Source organism: Lontra canadensis, unplaced genomic scaffold, assembly GCF_010015895.1.
Source record: "Lontra canadensis isolate GAN:19392208 unplaced genomic scaffold, GSC_riverotter_1.0 scaffold17, whole genome shotgun sequence".
NCBI lineage: Eukaryota > Metazoa > Chordata > Mammalia > Carnivora > Mustelidae > Lontra > Lontra canadensis.
Window position 1 is genome coordinate 10,474,972 of NW_022631011.1, and position 27,659 is coordinate 10,502,630.

Sequence of the window (27,659 nt, forward strand, 5' to 3'; positions counted from 1 at the left end):
GGCGCCTCAAGGTAACAAAGGCTTTGGGATTTGGACAAAGGGAAGAGCCTGTGAATGAAGGTGAAATGGAGCCAGCTTAACAGCAACGCAGCAGATAACCTACGGGGTCTGTCGGTGGCTGAGCTCCCTCCCATCACTTTTCTGGCCATCTCTCTCCCCATCAGGGCTCCCCGCCCCCACTCCAGAACAGTCTGGCAGTGCTCTCCTGCTTCCGGGTTTTGGGGTTGTGTTGGAGGGAAAGGAACAAAATCTCACCAGGGCACACAGCTAATACCGTGATTATGAATTCATCATAATCACTGCACGTTTATTCTTGAGACCCGGTAAGACGGATAAGTATGGCTTTTAAAATGGTGTCTTCCAGGGGTGCCTGGGTGGCTCAGTGGGTTAAAGCCTCTGCCTTCTGTTCAGGTCATGATCCCAGGGTCCTGGGATTGAGCCCCACATCGGGCTTTCTGCTCAGTGGGGAACCTGCTTCCTCCTCTCTCCTCTCTGCCTGCCTCTCTGCCTGCTTGTGATCTCTGTCAAATAAATAAATAAAACCTTTAAAAAAAATAAAATGGTCTCTTCCAAAGGAGAAAGGAAAACCACCTGCGTCGCCTACAAAAGCATGCAGTGGCCTCCAGCCCCGCAGCTGCTTAGGAGCAGGAAATCTGCATTCACAATCCCTTCAGATGCCCACGAGCCTCTCCTTTATTTCTTTGTTCATCTGATTATTTTACAATTGCTGTGTGCAAGCCCCAGTCTCAAGGAGCTTTTCCCAAGTACACAGCACTTGACCCATCTTCCCAAGTCTGGGATTCCTATCAACACAGACTACGAAACTTTCTTCACACACACACACAAGTCTTTCTATGGACAATCCAGATGCTGACCTTCCTTTAATTCTTGTGATCATGCTAGAAAGTTCTAAGTGCATGGCCCTGAACGACTGAACAGACTCTGGGGTGTTCTGGGATGGGGCCAGTAGCCACCAGCTGGGATGCTTCTTCACCCAGTGGGGGGCAGAGGTCTGGCCTGGAGCAGGAACCAGAGAACCAAAGAGAATGGCCAGCAGCAACCAGAGAACCAAGAACCTAATGACCAGTAACAGTGAACCCTGAGTCCACAGACCTCAAGATTTTCTGTACCTCGTATTTTCAGCAATTAGGAGTCGCTACATAAAGCATGTAGACAAAAGTACATGCTTTAGATGCCCAGGTATGGGGGGAAATGCATGGAATGACCAGGGAAACGATTTCAGAAGAGCTCAAGTTCTGGAAAAGTTCAAGAGTGCCAGTTGATAGCCCTGCTTTTAGCTTCAAGCAACTACAAAACCGAATTTTGAGGATGTGCCTGTTTTCCCACAGAATTCTCTCGTCCCGCAGTGGGGTGGGGGGGGTGTGGTTTGATGTGGTTTGCGATTGCAGGCACCTGCGCAGAAACAAGCACCATCCCGGAGGCGGCATCTTCTCTGCACTAGTGCACTGAGAAAGCAGGCAGTTGGCTTGGTCATGCTAAACCCCGAGGGAATTTACAAGACCACAGAATAAAGGCCTGTTTTGTAGTAGTTTCATCATTTACAATTCCTCTGCTTCAACATTCGACCTCCTTCCCCATCTGCCCCTTAACATGAAATCCTACAATGGAAGAAAGCCTGTGTGGAATTGAGGGCCACAGGCTGTGTAAACCACCTGAGAGAAAGGTGGCCCCAGATCCCAGGAGTTCCTAGCAAAGGGGAGGATTGGCCTCAGCTGAAGGGAGTGGTGGTAAGTGGCAGCTACGTCCACAGAAGCGGTCCTCCATCTCCCATCCCTGCTTTCTCCCACCGTCAACATGGGTACCACTGCTGTGCCCATTTTGCAGATGAGGAACACAACACTAGTAGAAAGGACATAAACTGCCTCAAGTCACACAGCTGGTAGAAACAGACCCGGGCTGAAAGAAGACAGACTCCATGGTCACCTGCACCCGCTGCCCGTTGCTGGAGGACTGCCTAACCTCCTCCAGGGCTTACCAAGGATAAAGAGTCTAGGCATTTTTAGGGAACAGGTGTAACCAATACCAAAACCTAACAAAAAGGACATTAGAAAATTAAGATACAAATTAAGACAATATTGGCTAGTTAGGCTTATTCTAAAAACTCAAAAAGAATTACAGGGAGTTCTAGGTTTTATTTAAATATACGTCAAGGGGCACCCGGGTACCTCAGTTGGCTAAGTGTCCAACTCGATTTCAGCTCAGGTCATGATCTCAGGGTCAGGAGATCAAAGCCCATAGAGGACTCTGCACTCAGCAGGGAGTCTGCTTCTCCCTACCCCCCCCACCCCTCTCCCCTGCTCATACTCTCAAATAAATGAAGGCTTTTTTTTTTTTTTTCTAAGATTTTACCTATTTGACAGAAACACAGCAAGAGAGGGAACATAAGCAGGGGGAGTGGGAGAGGAAGAAGCAGGCTTCCTGCTGAGCAGGGAGCCCAATACGGGGCTCGAGCCCAGGACCCTGGGATCCTGACCTGAGCTGAAGGCAGATGCTTCATGACTGAGCCACCCAGGAACCCCTAAATGCAGTCTTTAAAAAAATAAAGTATTTCAAAAAATTTTAACAAATAAAACAACTCCTCTGGATGCAGAGGTGGACCCCTTTTAGGGGTGCCTGGGTGGCTCAGTGGGTTAAGCATCCCTTGGTTTCAGCTCAGGTCATGATCTCAAGACTCTGCACTCAGCAGGGGAATCTACTTGAAGATTCTCTTCCTCTGCCTCTCCTGCAACTGGTGTGCTGGCGTGCCCGCTCTGTCTCAAAATCTTTCTCTTTTTTTTGGTTAAAGATTTTTTTTTTTTTTTTGTTAAAGATTTTATTTATTTGATGGACAGAGATCACAAGTAGGCAGAGAGGCAGGCAGAGAGAGAGGAAGAAGCAGGCTCCCTGAGCAGAGATCCCGATGCGGGGCTCGATCCCAGGACCCTGAGATCATGACCTGAGCCGAAGGCAGAGGCTTTAACCCACTGAGCCACCCAAGCACCCCTCAAAATCTTCCTAAATAGAGGTTTGAGGTTTACAACTCCCTTCCTCCGGGAATCACCCCAGCCTCTCTGGTCTTTGATAGTCTTCACCTGGGTCCCAGACCAAAGTTCCTCACCTGGCCACCTCACACCTCGAGTATGGTTCAAGGTAACCTGATTTGTATAAATGCTCTCTCCCTCCCCTAATGACTCCCCCTCCAGAACCTCACTGCTTTTCTAAAGTTGCTGTCTGTACATGAGCCAACTGATGTCATGTGCCCATTTTACTCTTGTCTTGCCATCATCAACTAGTGCCACAGTACCCTCCCCTTCTACCACAGGCCCCAATCCACCCCTCCACCCCACCTTCCTCTGCCACCAGACTCAGGTACTTGAGATCATGATGGGCCACATCAGACAGCTGCCTCCCAGCTCAAAGTTCTGTCCACTCACGCTACCCTTCCCATTACTGGGCTTCCAGGAAGACTCCTCCTTTGTAGGACAGGTCTCTCTGACTCCCTACCCCCACCTTAAAGCCCAGTGCCCACCCAGGCTCACCCACTCCTTCGGGATGCTATCTCTGTCCAGTGATGCAACTAACATTTGAAAGTACTTAGAGCCTTTCCACTCCTACTGTCTCCTCAACATGGGAGTGGATCCTCTCTCTCCTGATTTCCTACAGAACCATCTCCTTGCCTAGGCCCACCCCAAGTTCTGATTTCATTGATCTGAAGCAGAGCAGGAAGAGAAGTTGTTAAAGTTCCCCAGGTGGGTGCAGTGCCAGCTCCAACACCAAGAACCTAGGCTATAGGTTCCCAACCAAAACAGCAGACCACCTGAGGAGCTTTTAAAGAGGTGAGAATCCAGGCCCCAGACCAACCTCCTGAAGCAGATGCCTAGAAGCCAGCATTTCAAGGCAGCTTTCCTCCAGGTAATTCAGAGGCAACCCAGCACTAGCCTGGGGCTGGTGTGCAAAGTTTTAGGTGGGGCAGGGTTCCACAGCCTTCCATCAGATTCTCAAAGATTTCTTTGCATTCCAATAGGTCAAGTTTGAAGGAAAAAGTTTTCCCTTCTTACTGTCTGATAGGAAACCTCATCCAGTCACCTCTTGGTCTGTGTTTCCTCTGCGTCTAGACTTAGCAGCATTGAAAAATCACCTACATTTTTAACCCAAATCTAAAAACTTACTGAACCTGAAAACCCAAGCCATACACAAAAACCCTGCATGAGTTGAAAGACTCTGGTTCAGGTGTGGACAGGAAGCAATGAGCAGCTTTTCCTTATTCTCCTCCCAGGTGACGACCTTCAGCTTAGAGCGAAGTCGTGTTGTCTGGGGCTCTTAGGGCAAACTGGCAAAGGAGACGAAGAGTCTCCAGTCTTAGTGGGCGCCAGGCTCAAACTGCAGCCCACCAAGACTGGCCGCTGGTCCCGGTGAGGGAGAAAACCAGCCCTTTTCAAACAGAAGGGGCCGCCCTGGCAACTTCAGGGCTCCACTCCTCCCTGCCAAGCTCGCTCACCTAAAACCCTGTGTGCCCACAAACCAGGCAGAAACCTCAGGGATCCATGGGCCCCCCACATGGTTCCTTGGGGTTCGCAAGCTACAGGCCAAAAAGCTAGGCACATTCGAGCCCAACCAGAGCTCTCCCCAACCCCTCCATGCCCCTCAGCACGTTGACTACAAAGCTGGAAGCCTTGGGGCACACGGGCCCCTGAAGACTGGCTTCCTCACCTGCACTGGGGGGAACTCAGGGCCGTCCCACTGCACCATCCACTTGGCGCAGGAGTTCACGCTCCCTTGCTCAACTTCCAGCAGCATGTTCAAGAATGGCCTTCCCAGGCAGCCCTGGAGGGCTTTAAAAAACAGCACCGTCTGGGCCCACCCCCAAGTTCTGACTTCATTGGTCTGAAGCTGAGCGGGAAGGGAAGTTGTTAAAGTCCCCCAGGTGGGCAGATCCCAACTCCAACACTGAGAACCTAGGCTGTAGGTTTCTGACCCAATAGCAGACCACCTGAGGAGCTTTTGAAGAGGCCAGGATCCCAGGCCCCACACCAGGCGTCCTGAAGCAGGCACCTAGAAGCCAGCACTTCGAGGCAGCTTTGTCTGGGATATTTGGCTCTAAGTACCTTCCAGTGTTTGGCCCTTCCCAACCCTGCCTGGCCCGAGCCTCAAGCCACACACTGCCAAGCTCTCCCCACCCCACAGGGTTGCACCGGTTCCCCACCACACACAGCCCTATGAAGGCCAGCAGATAGGGGGTGAGGAGGAGTAAGCTACACCCCAGGCGATGCGGGATGGGGAGAAGCAGCAGCTCTCTTCAGAGCTGCCCCTGGGGTGCCGGGAAAGATGAACACCCTAAATGACCAAGACCAAGGCAGGAGCCCTCAGGGACGCTCACCCCACAGGCAACAGCCACACTGGTCCTCAGGCCCCTGGGAGCTCTACCATGCTCCTTCAGACCGCCCCCTCGCCCCTCGACCTTGCAAGGCCACTGTCCCCTCAGGGCTAACTTCAAGCCCCACCTCCTCAGTGGCAGGCCCCCATGCCCCTCAGCTGCCCCTGGTTTTCTTTCAGAGGCAGGAGAGGTAGAAATAAGCAAAAAAGGGGCCTGGGCTCTCTGGCCCAGCTCTGCCCTGTGGGCAAGGATGCAGCCTTGGTTTCCTTAACTAAAAGAAATGAGCTTTCAGAGCGCTTGGCCTGTATGGACCCCTCCAGGTCTAGAATCCAGTGATTCCTGTTCCAGTGTATCTGCTTCTCGAATGCTTCTCGAATTATAGTAAGGGCTACTACTTTCAAGTTTGTATTATATGCTGGGAACCGGCTTACTGATTTAGATACTATACATCATTGCATTTTTTCCTCACAACTGCCCAACGAGGATGTATTAGGATTATCCCCAGTTACTAGGAGACTGAGGTTCAGAGATGGGAAGTAGCATCCCCACGGTCACACAGCCATGAGACTAATTGCATAGCCCATGTCCCTAACCACGACGCCATGCTGCCCCCCACGGTGCTCCCCTCCATTGCATGGACCTTGCTGGGATCCCTGCTGACACAGGGATGTAAATGGAATTGGATAGTATTGTCTTTATTTTACAAATAAATTTCATAAACTCCTATCAGAGATAAAGTGGCTTGCGCAAGGACACACAGGAAGGGGCAGGAATAATCGCCCAGAGGGCTGGGAGTATCTGGTTCTGTGCCCCATGGTATGGTGGCTAATTTCCCTGGCCTTGGAAGGCAGTAAATAGACCTGGCTCCATTTTGGTAGCATAATAATTGCTTTGTCCTTCTACTTTTCAAGGTCTTTCTCTTCTTCTCGGTTAGCTATAGCTTAAGTGATAACTCTAAACAAGGAGTGAGTTAATTTTTAGTCTTGGCATAAAAGAGCCGGGTAATGGACAAGAACAAAGGAACTCCTCCAGCAAGGAAAATTCTCTCAGAACACCCTGTGCAAAAAAACACCACCATTTGCACACGGCCTGCCACACGTTGTCATTATATGGTCACGACATTAGCAGATTGTTGCTTTAGCTCACACAAAGAAATCAAGAGAAAGAATGGTTTTATGCGTCCTTTTCATGCCTCTGAAGGGCACTTCTTAACTAGAAAGAAATTATATTTTAACTCCCATTCGTGGGAGACAAGAGTTCTCAGGCATACAGACTTTGCCAAATGCCACCCTCCTAGGGGAGGACTTGGGAGGGACACTCGGTGCAAATGACATGGCAGATGTGGCCAGACACCACCCACTTGTGCAGGAAGGCTCAGCCTGCTGGCCGCTTCCAACCAGCTCCCAGCAAGCTGTCATATGCTGCTGGGGCTCAATGGCAGTAAGTGGCCCGGGGGGAACGGAGGACCCAGCAAGGTCAGGACAGCATCATCCCAATCTGTCTTCTGCAGATCTCTGCAGATCTCTGTCCCTGTCTTAGGCCAGGGACAGAGGGGCCGCCCCACTAGTGGTCAGTGAAGCTAGCATCTTAATACTCTTCCAGACAAAAAGGAGTGTCATCCTGAGTACACTCCAAAGGACAAGGTGGGAAGGTTACCACAAACCAGGACTCTGGCAAAGACATAGAGCCCCCTCTGGGATGAGTTTGGGGCCCACTTTTCAAAACCACAGCTACCCAACAGGTTCTGGCTACCTTCTCTGGTGGACACTTGCCCACATATGAGTCCTGCCTTCTCCTCTTGCTGTAATCTATCTTAGGTGCAGGTGCAGAAATGGGGTCAAGGTTGCACCTATCAGATGGACCCACGGCCAGGTGATGATTCGCAAAGGAACAGAGTGAGGAAGCAAGCCCCAGGGTCTCCTCTAAGGAGCTCGCCACCGGGTACCTCGCTGTTGAGGAATGGCCACGGGGACTACGAGCACCAGGATGCCGATGCCGACAGGGCCAGGTGATGGCCGCAAAGGCGTCCTCCCCGGAGCCACCGTGAAGCATGCTTGAGTGCTCTTTGAACCAAATCTGGCATTTTAGCCTGGGACTGATGGTGTCCTTGCATGAACCAACCTTACATCACCAAAGGCGCCAACATACTTCCTGAATAAACCCAAAATGCCTTTGCCCAGGACCTCTGGGAGGGTCAGGGGAGTACAGACTTGGAATCGGGTCCATCTGTGTTCATACTTGGCTCTCCCAGCTCCTGGCTCTCTCTCCCTGGATGTGGAATTTACCTCCTGACCCTCAGTTGTTTCAGATGAAGAACAGAAACAATGAAATCCACTCACATGACTGTTAAGAGAATGAACTATTAAATAAACAGACCATGAATAAGGTGCTTGGTAATGTGAGTGGCACAACAGGTGCTCCAGAAAGGTTATTTTCTTCCCCGCTTGAGTTTTCTCTTTTAGAGAGAGACTGTGCATGTGCTGAGGGAGGGGCAGGGGGGAGGCCGAGGGAGAGAGAGAATCTCAAACAGACTCCATGCCCAGCACAGAGCCCGGCACAGAGCAGGGCTCAATCCCAGGACCCTGAAATCATGACTTGAGCAGAAATCAAGAGCCAGATGCTTAACCGACTGAGCCACCCAGGTGTCCCTTTCTTTCCCACCCTCAACTCTTAATACTGCTATGTAATGTAGTGATGCTTTTTTTCCCCGCTAAGCTCCCATCTCCAAATCATTTGGATTTGATAAGAAAGAAAAAAATCGAACAGGGCATGGTCTTCAACTGTAAAACCAGTAGAGATATTTTTCAGGTTGATAATAATCTACTCATAACACAACTGGTGCATGCTTAATCAATGAGCCATGAAATCATCCACTTAGACTGTCATCCAGCCTGAATTCTGACATCTTATATAAAGGGTTGTCATTGTCAGTAAAAACTATAGCAATGGAATTTTCCCAAGTCTATCAATCTAATGTTTTTGTTTTTGTTTTGATAATGATGAGTAGAATCTGGTGTGACATAATAATGAGTGTGTGCATAGCCTATGGTAGTTTCCAGGATCTGTTCCCATTGGGTCCTCAGAAAACCTTGCTGGTTCCTACCAAGGAACTTGGCCTTAGTGCTCATGGTCCTGTTATTCAGGAATCCATTCTGAGATCCTGCCATTTACTTGACTACCAATGTTCAGTAAGCACCTTTAATGTGTTGAGAAAATGCTAGATGACAGATACTCAGACAAGCCCAGTACTGACCTACTAGATCTTTAGCAGTAGACAACTAAGGGAGAAGAAAATTAAGGGAGAAAGCACCATGAACGGTGGCAGGTGTAGGGAAAACCCAGCAAACTATCGTAAATACTAGAATCAGGTAGAAAACTAACACTAAGGTTGTTTCCATTTTCCCTCATTTTTAAGCCTTTCATGAAGAATCAGCACTCCCAGATAAGATTCACCTGGGTGTAATCTATTTTTAATTCAGGCAAGGTAGTTTCAAAGCAACTTTTGGGGAGGTCCTCGAACACCAGATTAAGACAGCTAAGCTTTATTTGGAAAGCAACAGGGAATCTCTGAAGGTTTCTAAGGAGGAAGGTGATGAAATCAGAGATACGTTTTGTTCTGAATGGATGAGGACAGAAAGGAAGGCAGGGGGCCCCCAATCAAAAGGCTATTTCAATAACTGAATAAACACAGGAAGAGCTGACTGTATGTTTATATGTGATCTATATGTGATTTGACTTTCTGACCACCTGATTTTTGTTTATGTTTATCGCTTTATTCAGATTCACAGCAATCAGAAGTATTAAGCAGTTCTATATGTAGGCTAAAAGTAACTGGATGTTAATTAACACCATCACAAATCATTCTCTCCACTACTGTGAGTTCAAAAGGTGACATAGTATAAAAAAATATGCTAGGACATCTGCCAAGGAAATGAAATATCCAGGAAGTTATCATTAAAAACAATGCTTAAAATAGTTGTCAAACTACTAAATCTAGAAAATATTAATTATATTTGGTTTAAAAAAAAAAAACTTAGAAGGTCAATAGAATGTGATTGATTAAACTATACCAGAAATCTTTCTGCCCCTGAGTGGCCTTGTCAAGAAGAATGACTCAAAATGCAAAAGGGTTTGCAATGACTGCCAGTCAGTCGCCTGAGTCTCCCTTCTCTTGTGTGACTGTGAGTGCAGAGAAGGTCAAAGCTACAGTGGTTTCTTCCAAGTATTTTAAGGCCTTAATGTACCCCCATATCTCTGTATCTTGGACAGTTTGGACTAGTCAGCAGGGACAACTGTTGCTCTTACCCAGCATCATCCTGGAAGCCTTCCAACTCGTCCCGCTGCTCTGCCAGGGTGGCCTCCAAGTCCAGGTAGGCGCCATTGTGGGAAAGCTGCAGTGTGCAGTCATCCAGCTGCAAGAGAAAGAGCCTTTAAGCCCAGCCTGCTCCTGGGATATGCACTTTGGACGGAGAAATCACTTCATGGGGCCCTCAGGTGTTTTTGAAAATCAAGCATGATTCTGAAATTCAGATAATAATTGGAAGAGGTAACAGGTTCGTCCAAATCCATTGGGAGCACACGACACAGTGACCAGACAGCAATGACACCTCTGAAGGGACTGGCACTGACAGGGTCCAGGGGACAGGGGAGGAGAAAGAGCCCTTTGACACTGGTGTCACTTTCCACTCTGAGGACCCCAGAAATAAGCCATGGAGGATTTAGAGAGTGGAAACCAAAATCACAATGCTGATGTGACCATAGATTAAGAGTCACAGAGTCTAAAAGGCAAACCTGGTGGGCAGAACATGCCATTTCCTTTGATTCAATGAAAGCCTACTCCTTCAGATTCTATGGTCCTACCTGGTACGTGACAATTAGTAGTTGCTCAATAAACACTTTTACAGTTGAACTGAAACGTTCTCTATCTGAATGACACCATATTCAAATTACAACATACCAAAGAAGACATTAGGTCTTTTTGTTACTAGTCTTACTTTTTTTTAAATTATTTAACACTGACATGCTGTTAATTATGTCCCATGCTTAATTCTAAGCATTTTACATAGATTACATCATTTGATTCTCACACAATCCCTATTAACTTCTATTGTCCTCCCCATGTTACGAAGACGAAGCTAAGACACAGAGAAAGACTAAGTTACTTGCCCAGTGTCATACCTGGGGAATGGTGGAGCTGGGATCTGGATGCTGATACTTTGTGTTGATCCCTAACTCTTGATCCCTATGCCGCTCTGCATCCTCTCTATGGCCACAAACCTACAAAGGACTTGAAAATACCATGCTTGCAAAATGCAGTATGTGTCATCGTAGTGTTTTGGTATGGCCAAGACCACGCCACAAGTTTGCCAACCCCATTCCCTTTTCCTTTAGGGCCCTGAAAGCACACATCCCAGCCTTACAGCAGGGCTACTGGCCACGTAACTGAGGCCTGACCAATGGAATATGAGAGAAAGTTAAAAAAAAGGCCCCCAACAGGCCTGGCCTTAACATCCCCACACACCTAGAGGCAGAGAAGCCAGAGGAGGACTCCAGAGTCTGGAAAGCAGCAGAGCCTCAGCTAGGAGGAGCTCTGGTTCCCGAATCCCTGCATGGAAGAGAGCATCCTGTTGCCGGAGTCTACTACGCACCCTGGCAGGTTATAAGAGTACAAGACGTGAGCCTTTGCTGTGGCAAATTGTTAAGACTGTGAGGTTGTTACAGCCGTCAGCACTGTATGACATTTAGAATGATCAATACACTTGAAAATACAGGAAAATTAAAAAAAAAAAAACCCATATACACAAGAAAATAATTTTACTGAAGATTAACATGATGAGGAAATCCAACTTCATGCTTCATTTCTTGGGCCATAAGTGTGGTGCTTAGTGTTCACCTACCTGATGAGTGATGGCTCTTACTCCAAAATGACAGGAGATTGGGGGAAAACAAAAGCAAATATTTAGCTCCCTTAAAACATCTGGATAAATGCCTGAAAATCCTCCCACTGTAAGTGGGATTTCAAACAAGGAATTAGTCTCTTTGGATGGAAAGGTTTTGCTTATTATCCTCAACAAGTGAAATATAGACCACCGACTGGTTAGAATCGGCGTCTGTAATGGGGGCTAATTCTTGTAGATACCCCACAGTTCTTGTTTCTAGTTATCCTCAACAGAATGAAAGGAATTTGTGGGGTTTTTTTTATTATTATTTGTAAGAAATACCTAGCTAAATCACTTGAAGGGGTTAATCCCATTTGATTCACTTGTTTTATTTCTCTACTAACAAACCGCTCCCCTTAGCTACTAAAGGCGCGCTGGTGAGCTTCAGCATTCTTGCCTGGCGCTTTGCAGATGGATCATCTCATCTGAGAAAGCATTTAAACCCGACGGTCCCATTGGCCAAACTCACTGTCCTGCGGTGTGAGAGGTGCACCCCAAGTTTGGGGGGAACACGCAGGGGAGCTGCCTCCCCCAGCCTGCAGAAGCAGCCAACAGGAAGGATTTCCTGTAGAAGGCATCTCCTGGACCAAGGGTCTCCTGTGGACTGAAATCAGACTTGATTGTTCGTAGATGGAAAATTCCATGAGAAACCGGACCGGTTAACAAGTACACCAAACCATGACTCGAGCTGAAATGACTGCAGCTCCGGCTTGCTCGGACCCCCTGCTGAGATGAGTAACTAAGAAAACTGACTCGATCTGTCCTGGTGATAGGACTAACACTGTTGCTTATTTTGCATACCACCGATGATCAACAGACCAGAAGATGGGGATAATGAAAGCCCTGCAGGCAGTAACAGTTCCTTTGGTCTCAGCCCCTGGAATCGTGTGAGGCCAGAGAAAGAGGCTTTTGGATAAAGAGTTTCTGCTTCTCCTCCAGGGGGCCTGAGTCATTCCAAGGCTGGGGTCCACAGTCGGGCCAGACAGAGAGGAAGTGCTGCTGTGGGCATGGAGAGAGGCAGAATGGGCACATACATGTGGTATGAATACTGCCTCAAAGGCCTATTTCAAGCTACCAAAGCAAAGTCACAGAGCATAGAGTTGGAAAAACAGACACAGAAGCCCACCAGTGTATAGTATTTTCACCAAATACAAGAGATGTCAGACTCATGAGAAGCAGTACAACAATTAGGAAGTGACAAGTTTTGAGGATTTATTAGCTTTGTTTTAAATATAACTTATTTAATTTTATACTTATATCCTTTACTTTTTAATAATGGCGACACTCAACAACTAGCTCATAAAATTTCCCAAGAATGGACATGTCAGCCCCTCCAGCCACCCAGGCCAACTCTGGCACACACCCCTCTGGTCCTGCCATGTCATTCATTGGAGGCACCCAACATGGAGACAGCAGGACGTGCATAAGAGGCTGAGGACCCTGTATGGGCTTTCCGTCCTCACCACCCCACCTAGGCCTTTGGTGGTCGCCTTAGCTGGGGCAGAGGTGTGGCTCTCTGGCCACCGGCAGATTGCGCCCTGTTCTTACCAGCAACTGTGGCCAGTTTACCCACCATGCCCATCCCATACCTCCTGCTTTATTCTCAGGAGCCTGAGACGAATACAAATATCCAGTTTTCCTCAACATTCACCAAGTATCAGCCTCAGCACGCTCCTGGCCAGCCCGGAACCACAACAGAACACCCCACAGTCTCCCTGGCTTCCAGCAACAGAATCCCAAAAGCTTAGCAGAACTGCCTGTTCTCATCATTCCTCTCCTCACATTCAGGGCATCATTACTACCCTTTCTCTAGTTCAATTTTAACAAAATTATATATCAGACACGGGCTGGGCACCAAGGAACACATAAACGCTTCCTCCCCTCAAAGATCATTTTATTGAGTAAATATAACACACAAATAGAACACAGAAGAGAATTAAAAGCCATTTAAACCAACTGTTATCATGTGTGGAAGTTCATCCTCAGTCATATTCCTTCCCTATAATTAGCAGCCACAGGCTCCCGCGACCCAAGCATCCTCCATAAAAATGCCCCAGTCCTCTTTCCAGAAGAAAGGCCGCCATTTCTTCCTAACCCAGCGTCACAACCCTGCTCCCCTAATTAACAGATGGGCAATCTGTGCTAGTGTTAGTTAACTAAACCAGAGGAGATGACTACGTGCCTTTTAATTTGTCAGGAAGAATGTGTGGCATCCTCACAGGAGAGCTACAGGAAGGGGGTCAAGGTCAGACGTTGCAGCTTTTAGCGAGCGGGGACACACAAGCACCATAGGGGTCCCAACCACACGCGCAGCCTGTGAAGACACCCCATGAGTCCGTGCACACCACCCGCTCCACGCCACCACCCAAGCCCCAGCTCATCGGTACACCCAAGACACGGGAGGTTAATATTTAAACCATCCCATGGGCCAAGGAGTCAGAAGAAAGGGCTTCTTTGCTGGAGGGACGCATTGAAGCCATGAAAACTCCTAAAGGAGGGTCAGCTTTAGGGATCACTTTAAAAGCAAATTGGTGAGTCTCCTCGATGAGTTCTCCAGTCCTGTCGGGATACCTGTTCCAAGAGAACGCACCATGAGAACAGGCAGTGAGTCAGCGTTCATGCCGCCCAGGCTGTTCTAAAGGGTCACACGGAACTCTCCCAGCTTCACCTCCACAGAGGACGCAGACACCTACCTCCCTGCCCGACCAGCGCCCGACAGGGAACCTCAGTTCCTACTTCCACCGAGGCAACCCGATCCCCTCCCTTGGCCGCTCATGTCAACCGTCTTGCTAAGTGACTTAAGGGCCCTGGAATTTCCTGACTCCGACAATTTTCACGTCGGCCCTGATCCCCTGGCAGCATGTTCCCCGCACTCCTTTCTTGGCTTTCGGTGCGGTGGCCAGGACACTGCCGGGCACCACAGGACATGAGACAAAGCCTGGAGCCCCATGGGAAGATACCGTTACAGGGCTGTTCCAGAGTGCAGCAGGCAGGGAAGGCTAGCGGCGGTGACACTGGTGTGGCAGGGAGACTTCAGATCCGGCTGTGAACATGTGGCCAGGATTCTGGTGAGGGGGCAGGGTGTTCAGGAGGGGGTCGGCCACAGAGCCACAGGAGGGCTCCAGAACTTTGTGTCACCCCACCTCCGCATACCGTTAAAGCAGGCCATCCACCCCTCACAGGTGGGCTCCACAAGGCCGCTCTCAGGTTCTCTTGCCTATTCCTACAAAGACAGGGCATTCAAAAGAAAAGGCAGACTCACCATCCTAGGAGGGTTAAAAAAAAAAACCTAAAATAAGGCTGATGTCACATCTCGATTTGTATGTTCTTTTCTTTCCTTAATCCAGTGAAGTGGCATGCGTGTTCCTGGGGTGGTTTAATGATTACCTTGGTTTGGCCAGTGGGTCCACAATGATCCTTAGGCTAGGCAATAAAATAAATTTGCATGGAACTGTTCTATAAATATACACAAGGGCTATCCTTTAAGCTAATTTTGGTAATAGTTCAGAAGTGGGAACACATAGGCTGATTTTTAAGAGAAGAAAAATAAAAGCTAAAATATCATTTGCTCACGTCATTTGATTGGTTCCTCCCATCCTCGTATCTGCACAGCCTATAGTATGATTTTGTGGCTCCTTCCATCAAGAGCTGGATTTTTTTCTCCACGCCTAGAATCTGGGTTGGCCTGTGTCTTGCTTTGGCCAATTCAGCAATACATGTGACATCGTAGAGACCTGAAAGGTACTCGTTCCCCTAGGGCTGTCCGCTCTTAATGCTCCTGGAACTCTGCCAGCGCTGGAAGTAGCTGGGGATAGCCAGCCTTCATGACGTCTGTCGGTCTATTACTGCCCCTGTGACACCCTGCCAACTGCCGCACACTAAGGGAGGCCAACATGGGTCATCAGCCTCCAGATGATCCACCAGCGGATGACAGACACAAGAGAGCCCGGCAGATGTCAGCCAAACTGGCCCAAACCAAAAGAACCACCCAGTAGACCCACAGACCTGGGAGCAACGTCTTATGATTGCTGCGTTAGGTCCATTTCCCCCTCCCCGGGTCTGCCACCTCACACCACTGCAGACTCGCAGTCCCCAGGGAATTCAAGTTCACACTTAGGATGCTCAGTGCCTGGATGGTGATGGGTGACAGGCTCTCATCCCCAAGGTGCCACTGAACAACATGACACTGTCAGCTCAGTACACGAATGCCACCACAATGCCCAGTCCTCCGAGGCCACAGAGCAGGCATGTCCTTCCCCGAGTCCCTACCTGGGACAGAGGATAACAGCAGATGCTGGGCAGAAAGGCTGGGAGCATCGAGGAGTGGGAGAGTAGTCAGCTGAGAATCCCTCCCAGGGAGATAAGGAGGCAGCAGAAGGTAAAACAACACATGAGTTGTGGATCTGAGCCCTTAGAGCGTGTTCCATCGTCCCACTGTACAAAATGTACATTCAAAGATGAAAGCATGAAGATTCGCAAGACAGCACCTTCAAGCACAGGCCTCTTCTGACTGCACTGACCACACATAAAGCCAGCCCCGCTATGGGCTCAGAAACGAAGCATGACTCTGGGTCCCATCTCTCTCCAGGGCAGGCTGACAGGGGGCTCCCTGGGTGCCCCTCTTTTAGGCTCATCCCAGCTCTAAGAGCAATGAAAAGCGGTCAGCACATTTCCATTCATCAGGTCTAAACACTATGCCTATTTCCTCCTCAAATGGTGTTTCTCTTGCTTGGCAGTCACGAAGCTTACAGCTTCTTTAAACTTTGTGGTTCCTTCTAAAAGCAGCAGAGACAAGGAACTAGACATAGGTGACGGGCAAAAAAATAAATAAATAAAGTAGGAAAGAGAGCTTTCCAGTGAGCAGTGCCATAAGGTCCATCCATGATTTCTTAATAAAATCTGACAAAACCCAGGCTCAGCCATTCCAGCATCTATGGGCTCTGGTTCTCCCACAACCCACACAGACCACTGCAGAGGGACGAGACGGAGGAGGGCATGCACGTCTTGGCTGCCCTCTGCCATCTCCTAAGATGGGTAGTGAAGACGTGGCATGTTTCATTGTCCTTCAAACCATACAAACCTTTCACATTTATTCCTTTGTATATGTAATACATTTCATAATGAAAAATGATTCATTTCATCTACCGGTCCATTTTCTTAGAGAAAAACCAAATGAAACGGATTTACATGATATCAGAAGAAAACAGATCCTATTGGCTAACTCCAACAAACATTAGTCAAACTTTTAAATCCCTAAGTGCCCATTTAACTTCTTTGGAACAACGAATACATCACAGGTACTTTAATAAATGTTTTAGGGTAAAGTACAAGGATATTTTTGAAGATACATGGGTTATGAAATAATATGAATACATTTACTTTGAAAGAGGCTAAAATTTACTTCCTTGGAAACCTTCAGTAAGTTATGTTATTTGTGGCCACCAAATTCAGTGAGAGAAGCAATGTCCTGAAATTGATTTAGGCAGTTTCCAGATTTCTATTTAAGTCAACAAAACCGTACAGCTCACCAACCAAAGGCCAGGGCTTCTGCCAAAGTCTACACGAAAGACAACGGCAAGATTTTTCCCATTAAGAGCTCAAGCCGAGGGGATGTGATAATCTGGTAAATATTTGAGTTATTTTAAAAGACTTTTTTATCATTAAATAAATAACCAAGAATGCATTAGCCTCTCTTAGAGAAGCTGGAATATCTGCTCATGTTTACAGTTGCCTTTTTCCATTTTCTGTTTCACTTCAGTCAATTTAAAAAACAGTATCAGCACTAAATTTCAGGATTATATATGATCCATTACAATAATCCATTCCTTCATGCAGGTTAATAATCCTTTCCTGTGCTCATTCTCTGTGACAGGCACCGTGCCATGTCCTAGGGAGCCGACCACGATCAGGACAGCCCCGGCAGCACTCACGCCTGTACATGGGCCTGATCCCCAAACAGCTGGTCGTAGTTCAGGGAAATGAGGAGGACAGTGAGTTTGTGACCTTTGTTTTGTCTGTTCTGGTTTTCATCGTGGACAGGTTTGGGGAGCAGGGAGCTAAAGGATGCAAAATCCCTTCCAGAAAAGGAGTGTGAGGAGTAAAGACTCTGAAAGAAGGAAGCCAAGGGCTCTGGAAAAGGAGACGTCCTGGCCCCAGGAGAGTTTAGGCTTGATTCTAGGGCAATGGGAAGCCATGAAATGGTTGTAAAGGGACGCATGAAGGACCAGCTTTGCAATGTGGGGATGGAAGGGAGAAGACAAATGAAGATGCCAGGGAAGGATTTGAAGGGGGTTTGGACAATGATGGAAGCTGTGGGAATGGAGAAAAAGGAGAGAGAGCGCTGATTCATGGACAGAAAGGGGAAAGGAGAAGGCAAAGCAAGAGGGACATGGGGATTTATCAGATACAGGGGTACCCAAGAGAGAGAAGCAAAATCTTGAGTTTCTTGTTTGAGCAAAATAATATCTATTGGTGATACCTTTTACAAACACGAGAAACATGAGAAGGAAAGCTCTTGTAGACAGGGAGACAGGATAGAATTGGGGGTTTTGTTGTTAACATGTTACATCTAAAACAAGAGGAGACACTGAGTAGAGAAATCTACTAAATCTAGAAAACTACCAGTTTGGGGGGTTCAGGTGTAAATACAAACATGGCAGTTGACGTCTCACAAACGTACTGGTGTATCTAAGGATAACAGCTAACTTTTTGTATCTTTAAGATCTAGAATGGTATCTCCTTTTCATTCCTGATATTGCTAATTTGTGCTTTCTCTTTCTCTCATGGTTTAGGGAAGGCCCCTCATTCATTTATTAGTCTTTCCAAAGGAAAAATCTTTTCATTGTATTGCTTTTACACCATTTTAAGTTTTTTTTAATCTCATTAATTTCCTTCCTTCTACATTCTTTGTGTTTGATATGCTGCTTTTTTCTAGCATCCAAGATCTTATGATTGTCAGTCTTTTCTCCTTTCAATTATGTGCATTTTAGACTATAATTCTCTTCTGTCAGGTTTAGCTACAGCCCACAATATCTGATATGCCATATTTCATATTTTTATTATCTTCAGTCCACAAAATTTCCTAAATTCCACTGGGATTTCTTCTTTGATCCATGGATTATTTAGAAATGTGTTCCATACTTCCCAGATATTTGAAGATCTTCAAGTAGGGGCACCTGGGTGGCTCAGTCGGTTAAGTATCTGCCCACAGATCAGGTCATAATCTCAGGGTCCTGGGATGGAGCCCGGCATGGGACTTCCTGCTCAGTGTGGAGCCTGCTTATCCCTCTCCCACTGCTTGTGCTCTCTTGTTCTCTCTCTCAAATAAATAAATAAAATCTTTTTAAACAGATCTTTAAGAATCTCTTTTATTGTTGATTTCCAGTTTAATTTCTCTGTAGTCAGAAAATATATTCTGTATATATATTTTAATTCTTTGAAATTTCTCAAAACTCACCTATGGCCCAGTAAATGGAGTGGATATGTCCTCAATAGCCAGTGTTAAGTGGGATTCTCAGCTTTCTATCCTCACTGCTTTTAATAACCTGCCCGTTCTATAGAGAGGCATATTAATCACCCACTACAGCTGTGAATTTCCTTTTTCCTTTTAATTTGGTCAATATCTAACTGATTGATTGATATTTCCTATTAGCCTGACTCTCTTAGGAGTATGAGATTCCCTCCTTATCTCCAGGAATGTTACTGACCTTAAACATGACATCATCTGTTGCTAGGACAACCAGACCACTTTCATTAGGTTAGCACCACATGGTTTACCATCTTCCCATCTTTCACTTACAACATTTGGGACCCATATAAATATATATAAGAAGTGTCTCTTTTAAGGAGAACATAGTTTGGGTTTTTTTAATCCAATCTGTCAATCTCAGTTTTTTAATACAAGTATTTAATCAAAGTCTGTTAACCTAAAGTGATTGTTGCTATTTAGGTTCAAATCTACATATTCTAGTTTCCTTTTTCCTCCTTTTTTGCCACCTTTTGGATCAATCTCCTATTCTTTATTACTCCATATATCCTTTGTATTTTTCTATTATTGTATTTACTCTTAGCTGCCCACTTGTGTTAATTCTTTCAGTAATTTACCCTACAGATAATCCCATGGCTTCCTGAGTCAGAAGTACCTACTAAAAATGAACATTATCACTTCCCAGACAATTTAAGGGCGCTAGACCATTTTAATATGGTCTATACCTTTTGAGATATTAGAAAACGTATTTCAAACCCTGTGACATGGTATTATTTTGAGCAGTCAGTATTCACTTAAAATTTATCCACACATTTACCTTTTCTCTTGATCTTCATTCCTTCCTGCATTTCTGTGCTGCTATCTGTGATAATGTCCTTCTGCCTGAGGAACTCTCTCTATTATTTCTTTAGGGAGAGTATGCTGGCAACAAATTTCTTCAGCTCCTATTTTCTGGAAACATCCTTACTTTACCTCCACTCTTTCGATAACTGCTTTACTGAGATACAATTCATTTATCCTCTAACTCATTTAGAGTGTACCATTCCCCAGCTTGTAGTATATCCACAGAATTGTGCCTCCATCACAACAATCAATTTTAAAATATTCCCATCACCCAAAAAAGAAACCACATATCCATTAGCTGTAACTCCTCATTCCCACAATCACACCCCCATCTAGCCCCCAGAAACCACTAATCTACTTTGTCTTAAAAGATTTGCCCATTCTAGACATTTTACATAAATGGAATCACACAATATGCAGTGATTTGTGGCTGGCTTTTTTCACTTAGTGTAAAGTTTTCAAGGTTCATCCATATTATCCATCCATATTATAGTATTTCTTTCCCTTTATTGCTAAATAATATTCCATTGCATGGATATAGCAAACTTGATTTACTCATTCTTCAGTTGATAGACGTTGGAATTGTTTCCACTTCTTGGCTACAACGAACTACCGTGAACATTTCTGTATAACTTTTTATATAGACATATATTTTCACTTGGGTACACTTTTTAAGAAATTGCCAGACTGTTTTCCAAACAGGTTACACCATTTTATATTCCCACCAGTGATGCATGAAGGTTCCAATTGGCCTATAATTCCACCAAACACTTGTTTGCTTTTAGATTATAGCCATCATAATGAATGTGAAGTGGTATCTCGTGGTTTTGATTTGCATTTCCCTGATGGCTAATGATTGTATCTTTTCACATAATTATTATTGGTCATTTGGGGATCTTCTATGGAGAAATGCCTATTCGAATCCTTTACCCATTCTTATTGGATTATTTGCCTTTTTGTTGTGAGTTATACACTCTGGATACAAGTCCCTTTTTGGATATGTGATTTGCAAAATATTCTCCCACCCTGTGGGTTGTCTTTTCACTTTCTTGAGCTTGTCCTTTGAAGCACAAATGTTTTTAATTTTGATAAAACACAATTTACTTTTCTTTTGTTGTACTTTTGGTACCATATCACCTTCGCTCTGAAAGACTTTTTTTGGAGGATACAGAACTCTACAATAGCAATTATCTTCTTGGAGTACTCACAGACTGTCTGCTCCAGCTCATATCAGCTCGGGTGAAACATCAGCTATCAATCTTACTGTTGTTCTTTTAAAGAGAATCTCATTTCTCAGGCTGCATTTAATGTTGTCTTTGTCTTCATTTCCATTGGTTTTCCTATGAAGTGCTTATGTTTGGTTTACTTAGTATTTATCTTGCCTGAGGTTTATAGCACTTCTTGAACTTCATTTTTTTGGTCATGGAAAATCTTCACCATATCTCATCCAATATTGCTTCCACCCCATTTTCCTTCTCCCATTCTAGGACTCTGATACCTATATTTTAGACACATGTACCATATGTCTATTATGCTCTTTTCTGCATTTTCCATTTTGGCTCTCCATAAATTGGTTTTCACATCATCTACTGACTTCTATTCCAGATCATTTAATTTCTCTTCATCTGTGTCTAATTTTCAGTTGAACCTATCTACTCCATTCTTCATTTTTGTATTTTTGGTTTTTACAGTTTCTATTTACTTCTTTATATTGTATACCCCTGCTCTGTCTTGTTAAAATTCTCCACCTTGTCTATTTTTTTAAAGTATTTATCATAATCATTTTAATGGTCATGTCTAACATCTACACCACCTAAGATAGTTCTCTGATCCAAGTCTCTGGATATACCATGTATGTTTTATTGATTGCAATAATTGTTTATGAAGAAACTTCAAGGCTCTGGACGATTTCTCTCTCCAGAGAGGATTTTCCATGGCTTCTGGCAAGCTGTAGGAGTACATCACCATAATCCAATCAAGGATTGAGCTCTTAGACCTGGGTTTCCCTCTTTGCAGACCTAATTTGTTTTCAGTTAACCCTTACTTCTAGGTGTAATTTTTAGGGGTCTCAACTGAATGGATGGAGTGTTTATTAAGATTTGTCTACGTTGGTGAGCTCTGAGCTCTGTTTTCTTCTCCCCAGCACTATGAAACTGCTAACAGCTTTCCCTGACTTCTCAGCCTCCTCACAGTCACTTTCTGCTTGCCTTCATAGTCTCTGGACCTACCACTGATGAACTGATGAGTGCATCAAGGTGAAAAACAACTTGGATGTCAGGATCATTGACTTTGACCTCAATGACTCTCCCTTCTCTCTGTGATCTTGGCTTCCCAAGTTCTGCCTGCCTTGGGAGCTTCTCTGATGCCTTCAAGAAGATATTTTTAGGACTCTGTCTATGTTACCTGCTGGGATGGTGGGCAGTGGAAATCACTGGGCAGGCAGGGTGGTAGGAGTGTGGGGAGCCCACAGCAGAGAACCAGTTCTGGGGAGGTGGAGAGACTGAAGCAGGCAAAACCACATATAAGCAGGGGCTCTAAGCCCCCAGAGCAGGCTCTATTGATTCATTAGTCTTCATTTAAAAGACAAAAGCAAACATAAAATTATTAAGAATTTCAAAAGTGTTTTAAAGGGCATCTGGGTGGTGCAGTCAGCTAAGTGTCCACCTCTTGGTTTCAGTTCAGGTTGTGATCTCATGGTCATGAGATGGAGCCGCAGATAGGGCTCCACACTCAGCATGGAGTCTGCTTAAGACTCTCTCAGGGCACCTGGGTGGCTCAGTCATTAAGCGTCTGCCTTCGGCTCAGGTCATGATCCCTGGGTCCTGGGATGGAGCCCCCCATCAGGCTCTCTGCCTGGTGGGAAGCCTGCTTCTCCCTCTCCCACTCTCCCAGCTTATGTTTCCTCTCTCACTGTGTCTCTCTCTGTCAAATAAGTAAATAAAATCTTAAAAACAAAAAAAAGACTCTCTCCCTCTGTTCCTACCCCCATGTGCACCAGCATGTGTATGCATGCTATCTCTCTCTCTCCCTAAAATTTTTTTTTAAATTTTTTTAAGATTTTATTTATTTATTTGACAAACAGAGATCACAAGTAGGCAGGGAGGCAGGCACAGAGAGAGAGGAGGAAGCAGGCTCCCCGCTGAGCAGAGAGCCTGATACGGGGCTCGATCCCAGGACCCTGGGATCAAGACCTGAGCCGAAGGCAGAGGCTTTAACCCACTGAGCCACCCAGGCGCCCCCCCCCTATTTTTTTAAAAAGTATTTTTAAAGGTGCTTTTTTCAATTTTTTTTTATTATGTTATGTTAGCCACAGTGTAGTACATCATTAGTTGTTGATGTAGCGTTCCATAATTCATGGTTTGCCTATAACACCCAACGCTCCATGCAGTCCGTGCCCTCCTTAATACCCACCACCAGGCTCACCATCCCCACCCTTCCTTCTAAAACCCTCAGTTTGTTTCCTAGAATTAAAAGGTGACTTTTTTTTTTTTTAGATTTTATTTATTTGACAGAGATCACAAGTAGGCAGAGAGAGAGGAAGGGAAGCAGGCTCCCCGCTGAGCAGAGAGCCCGAAGCAGGGCTCCATCCCAGGACCCTGAGATCATGACCTGAGCCAAAGGCAGAGGCTTTAACCAACTGAGCCACCCAGGCGCCCCTGAAAGGTGCTTTTTTAAAAGCAGAGCCTTAACCCCCACGTACGGGGCCCTGTGTGACAACACTGGTGGCACACCAGTGAAAGCCTTCCTGGGACCACCCCTTAACTCTGCCTCATGGGCTGTGGGCTATGAGCCAGAACAGTCTGGTTGACCCACCAACTCCACTGATGTGCTTGTATTCTCCAGCGGCGCAGCCTACAGAACATGGTTTGAGTGCACAGACTCTATGCCCAGGGTCTCTGCTAACCCTAGAACAGTCCTTCTTAAACTTCTGGGTGCATAATAACCTTCGGGGACATGTGTCTAAAAGGAAGCTCGGGGTCATACCCCAGTATTCTAATGCTGTGGGTCTGGGCAGCCAGGGCTGACACTGCTCATTTCCCACCAGTCCCAGGTGATCTGATGCAGGGGCCTAGAATACGCCTTAGAACAGGGCCCAAAGACACCATGCTAACTCCCGGATTGGGCTGGTGGGGGGAGTTTCAGGATAGAATGAGGGCCAAGAGCAGAGACTCAGCGGGGAGGGTGGGGGCCCCAAACCCTCTGCATTTTTTGGAAACTTGCCCTCTTCGCCCTGTCCCCAGCACCTCCTTCCTACTCCACCCCATCGGTGTGTGTGGTGCTCAGGCTGAGCCAGGGGGTCTTGGGGTCCAAGTGGGGGGTGGGGTATTAATCCCATGGCCCCAGAGAAGCTATCCTCTTATCCTAGGAAAGCACGCACATGGGCCAAGGATCCAGCTCCACCTGGTGTGTGTGCCATAAACACCCAGGAGCAGAAGCCACACCTCAGGGGAAGTCCTGCTGGCCATGACTGTGACTTCTAGGAAGAGCTTTCGAGAACACTAGAGAGGGAGCTGACTGCCAGCCAGGAAACCCTAAATACCCCAGTCACTCCACAGCACCCCCGAAAGCAGCCTGTGGGGAGAAAAGAAAATCAGCCACAGAGTCAAGAGACTGGGTCTCTAGATCTACAGCTGCTACCAAGCCAGCAGCAAAACCCGGGGCTGGCCAGTTAGCGCTTCCTGTAAAACGAGGGAGCCTGGCGGACGGCGGCGTGCACCCGGCTTGGCCTGCATGGCATTTTAAAGTATTTCTGGTTAATTGCCAAATAGTTAAAAGAGGTTGTACATATCCTTCCAAGTTTCCAGCTTCTCCTGCAGAATGTAAAAGTCCAGATGCCCTGGACCATCCCTTCCAGGCCCAGGGAGGCTGAGCTGAGCAGCACCCATCCCTTATTTGGGGTACAGGCTCTTCTGGTCCCCTGGGCTACCTGCCCACCTGACTCTCTCTTTCCATCCTCCGTCTGAACCCTGGCTCAGGGGATGCCAAGGTCCTTTTTCCTCAAATGCTCTCTGATGAAATGTGCAGTTTCTTCATTGAGTTTCAACCATGCAGAACACTAACGTTCTCTGCCTGACACATTCTCAATAACCAGAGGGTTTCAAAATCAGCAGTGTGAAATCAGCAGACTATTTGACTCTACTCTGTTCCCTTAGTAACTCATTAACTATGTGACCAGACAGCCCTCGGTTAGTGATCGGCCGGAACCCCTCAACAAAACACTCTACTCCTTAGCAACTCACTGGGGTTTAGGCCACCTTTAGCGTACTCAGCGTCCCAGGTACCCAAGTCAGCATCCACTGCTCCCCTCTTTCTTCCTTCCTGCCACCATAGCAAACAGGAATTGTTCTCCTGAGCTGCCTGATGCCCCACTTCTGAGGGCCCTGCCTGGTGATGATGACTGCCGCCACCTCGCATGACAAAGTATAGGGCTGGGGAGAGCTGTGGTTAAAGCCTGGGCCCTGTACTCCTGGCCACAACTTTTTAAATCCAATTTCAAAATCCACAGGCATCTATGAATTTCTAAATTACCACCATAGTTAATTTAAAAAACAAAAACAAAACAAAACCTGGCCCTGACTCTTGAGCAGAAGACACGGGACTCTCGGACAGACCTCTCCTGGAGCTTCCGGCCTCTGTAAGACCACTTTCCCAACAGCCATGTGCAGGGAAAGCCAAAAATGTGGAAGTACTTCCATTCAGGACGCCGCTTGCTTCAAGTAACGTTTCCCTGAAAAACCCCCAAACATGTCATCTTTAACGAGTATCTGGTAAATGGCCATAGAGAGGAACGTCACCTCCTGCTCTGGGATTATTCACATTATACAGCAGCCTGGGCAGGACCAGCACCGTAACCAGGTCCGGAGCGTTCAGGGATCGCACTCCTGATGGAGGCTGTGCACTTCTGGAACCGAAAATAAAGACCGTCAGGACACGACTCCAGTCATGTTTGTTCCAGGTTAGCTCACTGAAGGGTCTGGAGAATCCGACTCTTCATACACAAATAACTTTCAATCTATGATTGTTCAAGATCAAGCTTTTAGAACCTGTGAATATTTTTTAACATAGTATATATTTTCCGGTGAGTAAAAATCCACTTTGAGCTTTTGAACTTACAGATTCAGAGGAGTCGTCGGTCATCATTCTTTGGGATCTGGAGATACTCTGCTGCTGAAAAGTATACGACAGTGTTGGCTTAAAAAAAAAATCAAAATCAAGGGGTGCCTGGGCAGCTCAGTGGGTTAAGCAACTGCCTTCAGCTCAGGTCATGATCCGGGAGTCCCAGGATCGAGTCCCACATCGGGTTCCCTGCTCAGGGGGAGTCTGCTGCTTCATCTGGCCTCTCCCCTCTCATGCTCTCTCTCTCACTATCTTCCATTCTCTCTCTCAAATAAATAAATAAAATCTTTAAAAAAAAAAATCAAAATCAAAATTCTCTTCAGGTCCCAGAAACAGCTTCAGCAGCTTCAGGTAGAAGAAGCTTGTCTACGACAGGACTCCACTCAGGTCCCTTTCTGATTGAACACTCAGGTAAAGGGCCTCTCGTGTTTGTGGGAGAAAAACCTCGCAACTACTGTTTTCATGGAGGAGCATATGTGAGTGCATTTGCCTGCTTATTTTTTTTAATCCACCTAAACGAGAATGTCTTAGGGCCACCTCACAGTCTGGCTGTCAGGCAGACAGTAATCATTCCCAGATGCTCAAGAGAAAGGCTCTGGCCAGGCAGACACTATAGCACCAGATGTGTCTGGTGTAGGAACATGTCCCGTGTCCTATAAGGCTGCCTCTAACCCTTAGGCAACTCTTGCAGTGAGATGCCCAGATCGACATGTGCACAGACACGCCTGGGGGTCACACACACCTTCATGCACCCTCATGGAGGGTGACGGCTGGACAGGCAGGAATCATTCATGCCTTAGGTCCCGTGTGCTGACCCCTTCAGAGCCATGGCTCCGTAGCTACAGAGGTCCGTCAGGAGCACAGAAGTGTCCAAGTTCCCACCTGGCTGGAGGACAGGAACGGTGATGTGTGCAAGGCGGCTGTTTCCCTGAGCCAGCGCTAGCAAAGCCAGACAAACAGGGCAGAGTGTACTAAAATGAAATGCTGGACGGCACTAGAACCTTGAGACTGTGAGACCAAGGTCACATCTATTTCTACTAGGCAACGCCTGTGGGCATCCCTGAGCCCACAGCAGATCCAGCTGCTCCCGAGGCCAAGCAGGGTGGCAACGTGCCTCAGACACAGCTACGGAACAACAGGGCACCCAGCCACGGGTGCTAGGCCGAATGGGCTAAAGGTGGATTCTGGAATGCTTCGGACAGCCTCTGACCAGCTGCTGGAGCTCCGTACAGGATTAATTCAATTAGTTGCTAGGCTCTGAGCCAGAGTGGCAGGCAGGAAGTTTCCCTCTCTCTCCCCCCAACCACCCCCCTCTCATTCCCACTGGTGAATTCTAGTAAAAGCTACAATCATGTCATCGGTTACAGTTCTCAGACTAGGTCAGAAAGTGGGTTTCCTGGTATGGAGCATCTCAACCAGGCCTGGGTGCTGTGGGCAGCAGAGTTTCCCCCAGTTTCCCAGTCCTCGGAAAGGCCGGGCCATGAAGGTTTCAGATAGACATTATGGCCAACACACCAAGACTTAGTAGCCACAAAGAGCTCAACCCAAAACAGCCTTGATCTACCTCTGTAATACATGGGGACTCCCACTTCTAGAAAGGAGACAATATCTTATAGTAATAGAGAATTCTTAATTCCTTCTTTTGTGTCCTGAAATCCTTCCTGAACCCCTGCTTTATGCAAGACCTGGTGTTAGCTGTTGTTTAAAGCATGACTCCCTTCTCAAAAACAGGTCATCCGAGTATCGCTACTTCTAGAACAAAGCTGAATGACCCCCAGAGAGTGTGCTCATGTCAGTGTCAATCTCTTGGGCTTCTGTATATTTTTGATTTTTTTTTCCTAATGAATGTATTATTAAAATGTAATCAGTAAAAAACACTATTTTTTTAGTACACTCAGAG

The 27,659-nt window shown here is 46.6% G+C and overlaps 1 protein-coding gene across 13 annotated transcripts in view; it reads right to left on the bottom strand.

The window, feature by feature from the left end:
• The window catches only part of FHOD3 (formin homology 2 domain containing 3), a 456,486-nt gene that overhangs the window by 388,016 nt on the left and 40,811 nt on the right, over nucleotides 1-27,659 (bottom strand). For all 13 annotated transcript variants that reach the window (XM_032859586.1, XM_032859585.1, XM_032859591.1 and 10 more), the window contains exon 2: nucleotides 9,680-9,786. In XM_032859586.1, coding sequence (XP_032715477.1) covers nucleotides 9,680-9,786 — 107 coding nt within the window. The remainder of the gene's footprint in view (nucleotides 1-9,679; nucleotides 9,787-27,659) is intronic.